Genomic DNA, 14,259 nt, shown 5'->3' with positions numbered 1-14,259 from the left:
AGAAGGCCTAAAAATGTAAAATGTGGCATGTGGCAGCTAAGATCCTTATTTATTATGGAGGATTTTGGCATTTAACTTTTGTGAACAAATACAATGATGTAAAACCATGTATGTTGTATCATTCAATGTGTGATGATGATGTTGTATTTGATTCAATTATATACACTGTGATGATATTACAAGATGAAGTCACCAAACCCCCGAACGTTTCCGCCGTCTGGTTCGGAGATGTGACAATAAATATATAAAAATAGATATAAATACATAAAAAATATGTTTATATATTATATACAAATTTTGACGAAATCTGCAGAAAAATCTCATTATTTAGAAAAAAAATAACAATTTGGTCTCATGACCTGCTGAACAGGTCAAAAAGGGCTAAAGTAAATAAATTTGTCGGTTTCTTGGGTTTTTCTATTTAAAAAGGTAAAAAGTTAGGACTTTTCCGTTCAAAAAATAAAATTTAGAACTTTATTAAAAATTTTCCCAAAATATTGGGACTTTTCTGGAGATTTCCCAATAAACTTATAAATAAAAAGTTTCAAAGCGGGTTAATGTGTTTCGGACTTGTTCATCAAGTTCCAAATTTGTTCTTTGTGTTCAAAACTCTAAGTTGATGCATCTTTTTTTGGAAAAACATGGTTAGGAACCAATAATCTAATGAATTCAAAGCGTGATACTAGAGAGATTACCGTTTTTCTATAGTTTGTAGACTTTCAAAGTCGAAAATGCAAGAATGGATGCGGTTTAAGGAGCTCAGAAAAATGATTTAAGAAACATCTGAAAGCTGCAATATTAGCCCTTAAATTTTAAGATATAATCAATAATAGTAGTCATTTTGATGAATATCCATTTTGTATCATAGCAGAGAGTTGATGTTTACTAACTAATCGGGTCGGGTCGGGCCGGGTCTTCTCTTTCCAATACTTCAAGAATCAACCAATTTGAATACTTCTACTCTAATAAAAAACAACACACTAAATGAAGTAAAAAAAACACACAACACACATACCATTTTTCAACCTCAACCACTAACTCCACATCAAACCCTCCCTAAAAAAAACACTTCCCGTTTTAACATTTATCTGTAAATTCTTTTTGATTTGTATGTATATATAAAAACTCACATCCTATAAAAAAAAAAAGGACACATTAAAATTAATTCAAAATCTACAACACAAAAGCCCATTCCTCCATCCACGATGCTTCTGTAATCTTCTCCGGTCAGCTTTCGCCATCCTGACCGGGCTGCTGTTCCACTCTGTCTGCAGTCTGTATACACACACAAAATATTTCCGGTCAGGTCCGGTCAGGTGAAATAAATTAAAATTAAAAAAAAAATATTATGATTATTACATGGGAAAGGCAAAGGATCTGGTGCTGGTTGTGCTGCTGTCTGACCGGAGAGAGATGCTGCCCGAAAACGCAATCTGCCCGGAATAATTTATGCGCCCTGAAACGGGACCCGCAACAGAGAAACTTGACTCTCCTTCACCACGTTCATGAACATCATGGAGACCATTGGAACTTACAGTTTTGCCATTGGTTAGATTCAAAGTGTTGTTTCCTTCTATACTTGTGCTTACTTCTTCTTCACCTTCATTTCCTTCTACACAACTCTGCAATTAGAAAACTCATATCAGAATCAGATTTGTGTTTGGATGGGTTTACAAGGGCAAATTGGTCATTTAATGAAAGTACTAACCTGAGATGGGTGTTGATCTTTATCATCAACACCATTGATGGATTCAAGAAGGGATTTAAGTGATGGAAGTGGTCGATCTTCATCTTTATCTTTATCTTTATCTTTATCATCCAATGAAACAGAATTCAAATCCATCTGTTGTTCTTGAGGGACATAATTGTCAATGCCTTTTGGAACAGTATTAGATTCTGCACATTTTAACTCTTCAGGGGCACATTCGGAAATTACATGATTATCATCTTTAGAGATATTCTTTATCTCATTCGGATCTATGGACTCAATATCTTCTTCTTCTTTGGTCCCACAGTCTTTTGCATCATCATCCTTACAATCTTCATCAAGATTATCTCCAATATCCACAACATGATTTGATTCCTCCATGTAATAATCTTCCATGGGTGAAAATATCAGACTTTGATTGATGATGTCGTCATGTTTATCATGAGGGATTCCATCATCAACACAAATGTCCTTCACATGAAAACCACCTTCATTGTAACATACTAACAATTCAGGAAGTTCACATTCCAATTCCAATTCCATCACATTTTTATCAGTGTAAACTTCTTGATTGTTGTTGTTGTTGTTGTTGACTTTTTCATTCTCTTCATCTGATAAAAATGGATTTGTGTACCTTTTTGGGCTCTCTTTCATGGTGTTCTTCTCCTTCACTTCATCTGTGTCAAAATTACTGTTGTTGGATTCAAATCAAGTATAATAGGGTGGATAGATTTATGACATAAAAATTATGTAAATAAACCTTACCAGATTTCATTATTAACATTAGTTGGAAAAGTTTGGAGAATTCGCAAGAGCTGTGATGCAAACATTAAAGAGACACCACCTACAAAAAAGAAAAGAGAATCCAATTTATAATGATTGACAGCAGATAACACGTTTTAAAGTCAAACTGAAAACCCTACAAAAAAAGTCAAAAGTATGAAAACCCCATTTCAAAGGAAGTGTATGAGGCCAAAAATTCAAAGGCTGTAGGGAAAAAGTGACCACAAAATATTGTCTATATATAAAATAGTAGATGTGGAACCACATCTAGTTGCTCTAAAGACAAATTATAAAGCTTATCTGGTATATGAAATTAAAAAAGTAAACCATGATAAGAGAAATATTGAGCAACTTAACAAGAAGTCAAAATGAAAAAAGAATCAAAGTTGTCAGGAACTTGTAACCAAAAACAAAACTTAAATGGATTCAAAAAGAATAAGCAAATGAGAGGTATACAATATTACAATGAGACAAGGGAAAAGACAATACATAAAAGTTAAAAAAGTTATATTAAAGAAAACCCACTAAAACACTTCTCAAGAGTAATTCCACTACATAGAACAGCTAAAAAAGACTTTTTTATAATCCTCAGGTATGTACTCTTACAATCTTCTTTTTGTCAGTTACCCTGATGGATCAAAAGACCCAATTTTTTATAGGGTTTTTCAGCCAAAAACAAACAGTACTTTATATAGTTTACAATTTCATAACCAGATTTCATAAACCCTAGGGCGAAAGAATTAAGAATTCTGAGCAGAATCAGATCCTAACAGATTTGCACTTTGTAAGTGCATATCAACGATGAAAAGTATAAAGGTGTATATATAAAATATAAAAATATATACATTTAACCACAGTACCTGTACACCGAATCAACGAAATTAAACCCTCATCCGTCTCCTTCGCTTGCTTCAGACAATCGACACTGCAAAACAAAAAATCTCAAACAGATTTAGATTTTTTTTTTTCTAACAGATGTGATAATCATATACAGAAACAAAACTAGAATTACACGCTAAACTAAACAAATCAGATAAAGAAAAATTGAATTGAAAATTCGGTAACAGATCCGATATTAGCGGCAATGATAGATACAGAGAAACGAAAAGCGAGCAGATAAATAAAATTCATGGCGTTCGATTTGTGTATGTTGCGAGATAGTTGAAAGGAGGGGGAAACATGAACTCGAGCCACTTACAGAAAATGTCAACCCTCGAAAACCTAATTACTCCCAATCTATTCCTTACAGTGCATTTAATATGTAATATTAGACAGATATGGAATCAAAAGAGCACCTCCACTAAAAAAAGTAGCATTAATTACACAGACAAAACGAAAGCTCCAAAAAAAAACACAGTAGTTTTCCTTCAGAAACACATTATGTATTTACAATTAGAGATCCTCGATGAACAGATTTCAAAGTCGCTCACCTGAAAACTTTTGAAATTGGTTTAGGCCTTCTTCGCCGGAGATCTCGGTAACATTTTGAAATAACTCAGAGTTCCGTTAGTGTTATTCGTAGATGATTAGTAGTTAAATGTTCAAAGACCGATGGCTGGTGGTTTGTGGCCGGAGAAGAGAGAAACGCTGCCGGAAAAGTGAAGAGAGATGGTGAATCTGTCCAAAACAGAGAGGCAGTCAGATGTGAGGAATGTGAACAACTCATCAACCTGTCAAATTGGGTGGGGAATGGGGATCTCTCTCTCTTTTTTTCTTTTTCTTAATATATATTTTTTTAATTGAATATTTAATGGATTTTTGTGTGGGACCAGCTGTTTTATTAGATGTGGGACCCACTTTCCACCAGCAATCTCATCAATGGTCATATGGGTCGTGGTTTGGTAATTTGGTTGAGGACCATGGTGTGTTTGCTACTTTTTCTAATACCCTAAAAGAAAGAGAAACATATATAAGAGTTATTCAATAACTAGAATGTTACAATACATAGAGGTGCATAAAAATCGAAACAGTTTTGGATCCGGTTTGGCAGACCCGGTTTGAATCGAGTTCTCGCAACTAGACGTTAGAAATTGTTTTTTCTAATAACGAAACCGTTTTCTAGTCGTTTTTTTGCATAATGACCCATTCGCCCTTCATTTACTAGTTGAATATGTATTAGATGTGTTAGTTTTGGTCACACTACTCAAAAATTACTTATTAGCTTTTCTTACTTCTCTTTGCAAGCATCGATTTTGATGGTGTTTTGGAGGTTTGTCGACCAATGAAATGATTGTCAAGATCCAAACCTACAAAAAGAAACCTGGAAATTTGACAACATAGTGAAATATCGAATGGTAAAAGGAAAGTTCGGTGGAACAAATGTGGTAGACGGGAATGCAACATTAAAACCATGCAAATTTGGATAGCAAAATGGATTGGTCCGGATCACCGTTAAGTAGGGATGAGCATCGGAACCGGGTACCCGCTTTTGGAACCGGAACCGCCTCGGAACTGCCGGTTTTGGAACTGCAACCGCCTTAAGCGGTTCCGGTTCCGGTTCCGGTTCCTAAAGTTATGGAACCGCCTTAAGTGGTTCCGGTTCCGGTTCTCGTTTTTTCGGAACCGCTACCCGCTGGAACCGGTTTATATATATATATATATATATATAAACACACACACACTTTTTAATATAAATATGTGTGTTACTTAGGCCGATTTAGAATCTATTGGTCTGATTTTGTCCGTTTTTGGTCCGAATTGATTTGATTTGGATCGAACTAAATTGCGGTTTTATCGACAAAAGTTAACAAAATTAATGTAACCGGGTTACCCGCTCCTGGAACCGGAACCGCCAGTTCCGGGACTGGTTCCAAACATTTAAGAACTGCCTAGAGCGGTTCCGGTTCTCGTCAAATGAGGCGAGTACCCGCCTAAGCTCATCCCTGCCATTAAGCAACAATAACGAATCAAGGCACCATCTGCAATTAAAGAACAAAGTGTGGTATATGAAGTGATGGCAAGATTCGTGATTTATGAAAGTTTGTCTTTCAACCACTTTGACAACCGCCAATCGACAAAGATCATCCAAAATAACTCTTCAAGCTGGTTATTGTTAATCCAAAATAACTCTTCAAGCTGGTTATTGTTATGTAAGTCACGTGACTCTTAGACACAATTGCATTAATATGCAAAAGATTGCTAAAAATGAATTGACCGAAGGTTTAAATAAATTAGAGTCAATAATAAATTTAACTTGCGATGTTTGGACCGCTCCATATAGTTTACCATATGCGTTCCTTTGTGTTACCACTCTAATGTTTGGCATATGATGAAGCAAGGTTACGTTAGCATTGTTTGGATATATATGCAAACCAAAAATAATTTATATAAAATTTTATATTACACAATAAAAAAACTTATAAAATGCAAAACAAATTTTTTTCTATAATTTTTGATAAAGCATCAAACAATACCATCATGATTGGACAATTAAAAATAAAATATAAACTTTTCATAGTTAATGTGTTGTACAAATCATTAATTTTGTTGTGCAAGAAGGACAAATTGAATGAAATAAAATTACTTTTAAACAAATGTTTTGTGATATTTATATTTGTAGTAAGTAGTAACGCTCAGTGGCATAAATATATGAAGTTTTGTAACCATGCTGATGTCATTTGGTTAGGGGCAAAGTGAGAAATAGTTCATCAATGGAATTTGATATTTAATATGTTTGAATGTGCTTTACGACAAAATATATATATATATATATATATATATATATATATATATATATATATATAAACGTTTCACGATATATTTGTCGAGCGTCGTAGGGTCGTGCCATGTATGGAGTCTAGTTGGGTAGTTATCAAACAATTAACTGAAATGCTCAGAGTTTTTTTAAAAAAAATAACTACTTTTTTCGTTCGGTAGTTTATTATCCAATAAGGTGTTGTTTGTTTTTTATTTGCAAGTCTTTTCAGACACTTCTGTCTGCGCCGCGCAGACATTAGTCTTCGCAGACTGTTTGTTTTTTTGAAGACCGCAAACCTAAAAATGTATGCACGCCCTCTTCTTGGCGCAGATGTGGATCAGAGTCTTCTAACATCTTCAGACATCTTCTAGCTTAAAAAAAACACATATATCTTTATTTATTTTTTTACTTTTTTTAATTTATATTTATTCAAAGTTTATTAATGATAAACAATTTGAAAAAAAAAAGTTACAATACTTAAAAAAAAAGGTTCGACGACACAAACATAATACTTTTGACAAATTTATAAATAAAGATTTATTACAATAATGGTCGTTGAAGTTGTTTATATAAATATGAAAAAAAATCATAATATATTCTTATATTTTTTGTGCCAAATTTTATAAAACATCATTTAATAAGGTATCGTCAATTTTTTGGGAAAATATTTATGGTACGTTTTTAATTGATTTAATGAAAAAATCGAAGTTTATTTCCATCCATTTATGTATCAAGCTCTTTGATTCCTAATTACAATGTTTAAGTATAACTTTGTGACCAAAATTGTTGGTTTTTATCAAATATATATGTTAATTCGTACCATTTTTATTTTCAGTTTTTATACAATAATAAATAATAGTTGATCTAGATTTGTTAATTATTTAGAAGAAAGTCATAAATATATTAAAAAATCACTTTGAAGTTAAAAAAATTAATTTATTTATATTTTAGTTTATTTTAGTAGTCTGCAGATGTTAAAAAAAACAAACAATCTTCTTTTTTCAGACTGCAAACGTTTGGTCCATCTCTTCTACTACAGAGGTCTACAGATATGGTCCGCATACTGCAGACATTTTACCTCAGAAAAAACAAACAACACCTAAGTTGTGTAGTCCTAGACCGATTTTGTTAATGTGCAAGGCGTTAAACGGTTATAAATTGAAAAGTTAAATGTTTATTCAAACTATATTAAATATATAAAATATTTTAAACACATTTATCCTTGACGAAAATCTTCCAATGTCGATCCTAATCCTACAGTTGCTATCGGTTAAACTATATTAAATATATAAAATATTTTAAACACATTTATCCTGTTATTATTTGGGCCGCATAATTGAACCCAACGATAAATGTTGGAGGGATTAAAGCTTTATTTGAAAATATATCGTATCATTTGGGTTTACAATAAGGTTGTTCACTGTTTGGATAAAACTGTATTGTTCAATTGGATAATTTGGATTGGACTATTTGATTAGGATATTCAGATTTTTGAATTGGTTTACAACAAAACCAAATTATTGTTTTGGATTTCGGATTGGTTTTGGATTATAAAATAAGAACCGAATTGTCCAAAGAAACCAAATAACAATTTATTATTTATTTACTTTTAATATATCTATAATTATTTATTAATTTTATAATTTATTTTTTCAAATAAGCTCAAAAAGTTTCACCTAATAAAAAACATTAATATGAAATTTCTCTCAAAAGTTTTTTTATCTATTAAATATTAAATTATAATATACATTATTAGTAATTGTTTATAAATTTTAAATCACCGGTAAATAATTTGTTTTTTTACTTCTTCTATAAAAATTGGATTATATTATAATTATACGTCGTTTAAAAATGTTATGGTTTTTGAAAACCGAATAAAGAAAACCGATCCAACCGAATTGTAATTGGATCGGATTTGATTTTAGTTTGACTATTCGGATCCATATTTTGAAAACCGAAATGAATTTGGATTTACTTAATTGGATTCGATCAAACCGATCCATCCAAACGAACACCCTAGTTTATGCAATGAAAACATGAATTTTGCAATTAAGGCCAAAGATAAGTTTAACAATATTTGTTCAAAATTATTTGAGGTTTATCTAACGAAATATGGTTCAAAAAATTTACAAAGACTCAATGAGAAATGGTGTGGAATCGTCTAGACAGGTAAAAAATGAAACAATCATACTATATACTCTAATAAGTAAAGCTACTAAATGGGCATGGACTAGCACCCTAGTAGCAAGCTCGGAATGTATATTGGAACCAATTTTTTGCACACACAAGTATATAAGATTTTAAAATTTTAAATGTTTTGGCTTGATGGGAAGAAAGAAATCCCAATTTCTAATTCTAGCGGTTATGGCTCATGATGTACTAACTGTCAAGCTTCTATGGTAGCTTCGAAATCTTTTTTTTTTGTTAGTGGTGAGGTAATCTCTCAAAAAGTAACAAAACTCACCCTTTATATCAATAGAAGTATGCATTTCATTGAAAGACTACTTCGATGGTGTGGAGTGAATACAACATATATCGCCACTAGAAGGCAAACATGAGATGGTCAAAAAACGAAACATAAGGAATAATTAGCGACGATATTGTCGTTACCACTTAGTGCGGAAAAAAATGTATTGAAGCACTGCTAAACAAAAACATTGATGAGTAAATGATAAACGACAAACAATTAATAAACGACCAACATGCAATGAACGCTACTATAAAAAACAATGATGACGATGAGACGACGATGTATTGCATTATAAATGCCCAATTTTTTGTTTTTAGATGTCTATATATATTGCAACTTTTTGTAAGTTTTAAATTTAAAAATTAAAAAAAATAGTTGTTTTTTTTTTCAAACTGTTTTCTTCGATCCAGTTTCCAATCATGTCATACTCATTTATATAGGTTCAAGTTTATTTCATTAGCATTTGGTTTTGGTCTACACCATACTGGACTTCGTTTACCTCAAATCGATTCGGTTTTGAAACCAGTGTGGATCTAGAAAAGTTTTGTTTGTGCAACTCTAATTATACATAGAGAACCATCTAAACCTAATTTATTAGAGATAACAACACATCTTGTAGTTAATGATCGTGAATTAATGATGTGATATTTATATATACTAGTTTTTTATTTATATTTTTCATAGTCTATCGCATCTAAACTACACTTTACAAGCAGTGAACCTGATCGAGTATGATATTGTTTTGATAAGCAAGGGTGTGGAACTCAAGGGGAATGGTAGTGAATTAACATTAAAATATTTGATTATAGGTTACATTAAATAAATGAAAGCAGTAAAAAGTGGATTTTGCTTATAAAATCTCACTTAAATCAACAGATAAACTAATTAGACAAATTGAATGGAAACAAATCACTTTGGATACTTTGGTTCAAACTGGATTTCATCTCAAAATACTAGCTAACTACTAAGTATAATGTATATTTATTCATTATTCATTGATTCCTAATATGTCTAGCATCATTATCAGATTACTAATCCTTTGATTTTAACAAAACTATTAACTCAGTGATCAAGTGAACAAATAATCATGCAAATCAGTGTTTAGTTTGAATTATGTAAGACTTGAATTATAAACTTATATTAATGTTCATAATACTAATTATATATACATGAATGATCATCACATATAAGCTCACACATTAAAGTTAACAACTTTTCTATTTAACCATAGGTTTAAGGTCAAAATTCGAGTCATAAAAATCTAATGATCATAGATTCATATTATTCAAGCACATCAAGATAGAATGATCATCTAATCCCAATAATACCCAACAATAAACAGAAAATATTAAAACTTTAACACATTAGGATCTTTTATCAAGCAAACATAATTAAATAAATAGGAATAAATACTCCGAAGAGCAAATTAATCCATAATCTCAATGATTGATCTAGTATAACACAAAGTAATAGGGTTTTGAAGACTTAAATCAAAAAGTAAAACATATGAAAATCATAACGGAATGTTAATCGTGGTCGAAACAACAAACAGAATGATTCCCGACATGAATCGACTCCCTAATCCTTCAGATCTTCGCTCCAAATCAATTTAACGGCCCTCGAGCCGCCTTCTAGACCCTCATAACGACTTCACTGAGGTTGTTAATCGTAGGGAACGAATTATGGTTCAAGATATGTCAATATGGATAATTTTCGGCTCTAGTTATGAGTTTTAGCGTCGCTACGACGTGGAAAAATAGTTGCCCTGCCGTGGAAACGCTTTGCCACGGCATGGACACTGGGAATCGCAATTTTATCAAAACACGAAAGTAGTCCGAAATTTGGTCTAGTTTCCATAACAATGTGAATCTCGTCAATCGGAGTTACACGTCATGAGATATGGTCAAAACACTGATGAGGGGTCAAGCTGTCCAGCTACATCCTTTTTGCATATTTTTAGCTCTTTTCTCTTCCTTTTGCATTCCAAGCTTCCATTTTACCTGTAATTGAATATCTCAAAGCATATTAAGTATCATATATCTTAAAATATAACATTTTTACTTAGATATATTAAGATAATGGCCTAAAATACGTAGTTAAATAAGGTAATATCAAAATACCCCACACTAATCTTTTGTTTGCCCCCAAGCAAAACTTATCTTTTAATACATCACATAGAACCATGTCCACCCATATCATACAAAACAATCAGAATTGAACCCACTAATTACGCCTTACCTCAAGGCATGTATTTGTGTCTAAATCCTAATTACCTCCGAGCCCTAAATACTTACGATCTTCATAAACGCTTCCAATTTATTTTGAACATCATTCATTTTATGCATCCCTCCAAATCCATCCTCATAAATTTTTCTTAACCTCAAGGTATTTTTGGTTAAGATCTCAAGCATACATATGGAAAAATAACCTAGAAAGAAAAATTACAATAAAAAATAACTTTGTAATATTGCCTTATTCTTGAACTTAAGTTTCTCCATCTTTGAGTTGTAACACCCGTGTTTGTAGGCTAGGCACTAATGATGATGTAATAGTCTAGGTGAACCTTTGTAACTTGTTTTGAAATAATAAGATTTATTATTTGATTATTATGTGTTTTATGCTTAATTATTGTAATTTAATGAATTAAGAATAAAAATAAGGGTCGAAAATAAATATTAGATAAACCCAATATCTATGAAGGAAGTTGTAGTGGTCGTGACAAGGATTCTGGATATATAAAGAATGCCAAAATCCGAGTTATAACGAAGAAGTTATGACCTGTCGAAGTTTCGCGACAAAACCGGCATGGAGCCGAATGACGTAAAAAGTGAGTTTTTGATAAACTAATTTTTAGCATTGGTGATCTAAATGAAATTCGTAGATTTCGTTAAACCGAGAATTTTCATAAAAAGAACGCCCAAATCTGATTTCGTATGAGAAAGTTATGATTTTTCTAAGTTTCAGCTTAGCGGTAGACAGCTAAAAACTCGAATTTTAGATCGAGTGATTTTTAGCCGACACAACCTAAACGAGAATCGAAGGTCTCTTCAATAGTAGTACAACGGTAAAAAGACAAACGAAAATGGATATCGGATAAAGAAGTTATGAATTTTTAACGGATTTTCCTGTCTCGGTCTGTTAAAAATAATAATATTAAAATTAAAGTCAAAATTAGCCGATGGAGTCTAAACGAAAGATGTAGAGCATAATTTTACCTACGCGTGCATATAAATAATGTCAAAAACAGAGCTCGTATGCGAAAGTTGTGGATTTTAGAAGTTTGGGACACAAAATTCGAGAAAAATGCTAAAACCGAGGATTTCGCATGGCTGGGGTTCGGCCACGTCACCTCGCATGCGAGGACGCCTCGTGTCCGCCACGTGCTCGTTGCTGATTCGGCCGAAGGTGCGGCCCAGTTTGAACTCGACGCGCCTCGCACCGGTGGCAGATCCGAAGCGAGCCACGTGCTTCGCCCTCGCATCCGACGCGTGTCGCACCCTCCTCGCACCGAAGGCTCTGTCCAATCCGAGACAGACGCGTGTCTCGCCACCTGCCCTGTCCGAGCCTCGCTGCTTCTGCCGCATGTCCCTTCCTTCGGCCGGAGCTCCGAACCTCGCCCCTATAAATAGAAGTGTTGCGAGATCTCCCGGGTAATTTTGGAAAATGGCCACTTTTCACCCCTTAAACAATATTTTTATCATTTCGACTTCCCCCGAAGCCCCGGGATCATTTCCAACATCCGAAACACGTTCCGGAGTGCCCGAAGAGCCCGAGAATTTATCTTTTCGGTTTGAAGCTCAACCTTCGTAAGGCCCAGTTTTTCATTAACACTTTTGGTTTCATCGGAAACGATCGTTTTAGGAAACGAAGTGCTGCCCGATTATCGTTAAATCAAGTGAGTGTATAGTCACTTTCATATTACACATAGATATGAAGTATTTTCTATAAAAATATGTGTTATGTGTAATTATATTGATTGTTTATTTGAGATGACTGTTGAATAGATGTTTTATACAAGTTTTAAACTGTATATTTAATTTTATCTACAACTATGTTGGGTAAAACATGGGTAGATGAAATAGTTGATGTGTGTTAAAATGATGAGAGGCCTCGATGTTGTTGTTGTCATCTAGCAGAGTATAGATGACGACCACGGACCTTTCTAGACAGTCCAGTGGAACGCTAGCAGGTTCGCAGCATGTAGGTGTTGGTGAACTATATATCCATTGGTGTACTCCATCCCCCTCATGGTTGCCTTAAGGACATGTATGGCTGAGGAATCCCCTTAGCAGTAGTGTCCATCCCGATGATGATCCTTAGGCTAGGTCCCTTGTGATAGGTATTTAGAGACGTAAAGTGAGGATAACAGGAACGGGTAATCAGGATTATTGTTGGTTGATGAAATTAATAAATTTATTGTTGGTTAATGAAATTAATAAATTTATTATTTGTGGGTTGAAAACCCTATATGCTCACCAGGCTCCCAAGCCTGACCCACTCAGCTTTTTATACTACAGGTAGTGGACCCAGAGCATAGTTTGGATGATGACGAGGGATTTTTGGATTATAGGCCAGTAGATGTAAATATTTGTTGTAAGGCTTATAATGTACTGTTTATGCTTTTGGTATGTATCTGAACATGACATCCCGAGGTTTTGATATATAATGAAAATATATATTTCTTTAAGAAATGTTTTGATAAAATTTTATCATGTTTTGTTTTGGGGACAAATTCCGCAACATCTTTTAAAAAGATTACTCTGATTTTATTTTAAAAGCATAAATTAAATCAGTCTTTTCTGACCGAGAAATTTGGGGATGTCACAAATGGTATCAGAGCATTAGTTTAAGCGAACTAGGAATTTGTAGGATTTCTAGACTTAAACTTAGAATGCTAAGCGATGATCGTGAGATGAGTGTCTACCATATTTTAGACACGAGCACTAGTATATTTAAGGAAAGATGCCTAAAATGCTTTTATGTGTTAAATGCTATATGTTTGCCATATATACCATTATTTGTTAGGATCTATGGTCTGTTGCCGACCGGATCTGGAAACCTTATGTGTTCAGGATTCTAAGCGTACGACTACGATATTAGAACTAGCATGTAAACATTTCGGAGTGATAAGGAGAATCTAAATATCTATCGTGAATAAAGATCTAAATTCGACTTATTTTGTGTATAAATTATAATGGCAAGAACTCGAAGTGGAGCTGGAGATGCAAACAAAAACCAACAACCTCAACCCCAAGTGATGGAACAGGTTCCTATAGCAGGAGCTGCACCAGAACCCATCACCATGCCTGGAGTACAAGCCATGATTCAGACAATGATGGCTGAACAAAGGGAGGAAATGAGGCAAATGTTGCTGAACAACAGGAGTGAACCCTCAATTCCTGTTGAACAACTTGAATTAAACGACGATCAATTAGAGGAAGGAAATTATAGTAGATCTGTTGGTCAAACTGAACCACTTGTGGTTAGGAGGAATAACCAAGAGGATGGAGTGGAGAGAAATGGATGTAAGTACAAAGACTTTATGACTTGCAAGCCATCAACTTTCACTGGAAAAGAAGATCCCGTCAATGTAATGGATTG

At 33.5% G+C, this 14,259-nt stretch overlaps 1 protein-coding gene across 5 annotated transcripts; it reads right to left on the bottom strand.

Moving 5' to 3' along the window:
- Window positions 1-915: 915 nt before the first annotated feature.
- Window positions 916-4,194, bottom strand: LOC145133703 (18S pre-ribosomal assembly protein gar2-like protein). 5 transcript variants are annotated; one of them, XM_079068653.1, is made up of 6 exons: window positions 3,922-4,194; window positions 3,352-3,416; window positions 2,474-2,552; window positions 1,709-2,399; window positions 1,360-1,622; window positions 916-1,275 (listed from the first exon to the last, which is right to left on the bottom strand). In XM_079068653.1, exons 3-6 carry the CDS (start codon window positions 2,536-2,538, stop codon window positions 1,167-1,169), a joined length of 1,128 nt encoding a protein of 375 aa, XP_078924779.1. In that variant the 5' UTR covers window positions 2,539-2,552; window positions 3,352-3,416; window positions 3,922-4,194; the 3' UTR covers window positions 916-1,166. The 5 variants fall into 5 exon arrangements, with proteins under 5 accessions (XP_078924779.1, XP_078924782.1, XP_078924781.1 ...); XM_079068656.1 differs by having other exon boundaries at window positions 1,709-2,385; XM_079068655.1 differs by lacking the exon at window positions 3,922-4,194 and adding an exon at window positions 3,690-3,743.
- Window positions 4,195-14,259: the final 10,065 nt, after the last annotated feature.

This window comes from Lactuca virosa, chromosome 8 (genome assembly GCF_052849685.1).
Source record: "Lactuca virosa cultivar CGN04683 chromosome 8, Lactuca_virosa_CGN04683_v6, whole genome shotgun sequence".
Lineage (NCBI taxonomy): Eukaryota > Viridiplantae > Streptophyta > Magnoliopsida > Asterales > Asteraceae > Lactuca > Lactuca virosa.
This window is presented reverse-complemented; position numbering and strand designations above follow the sequence as displayed.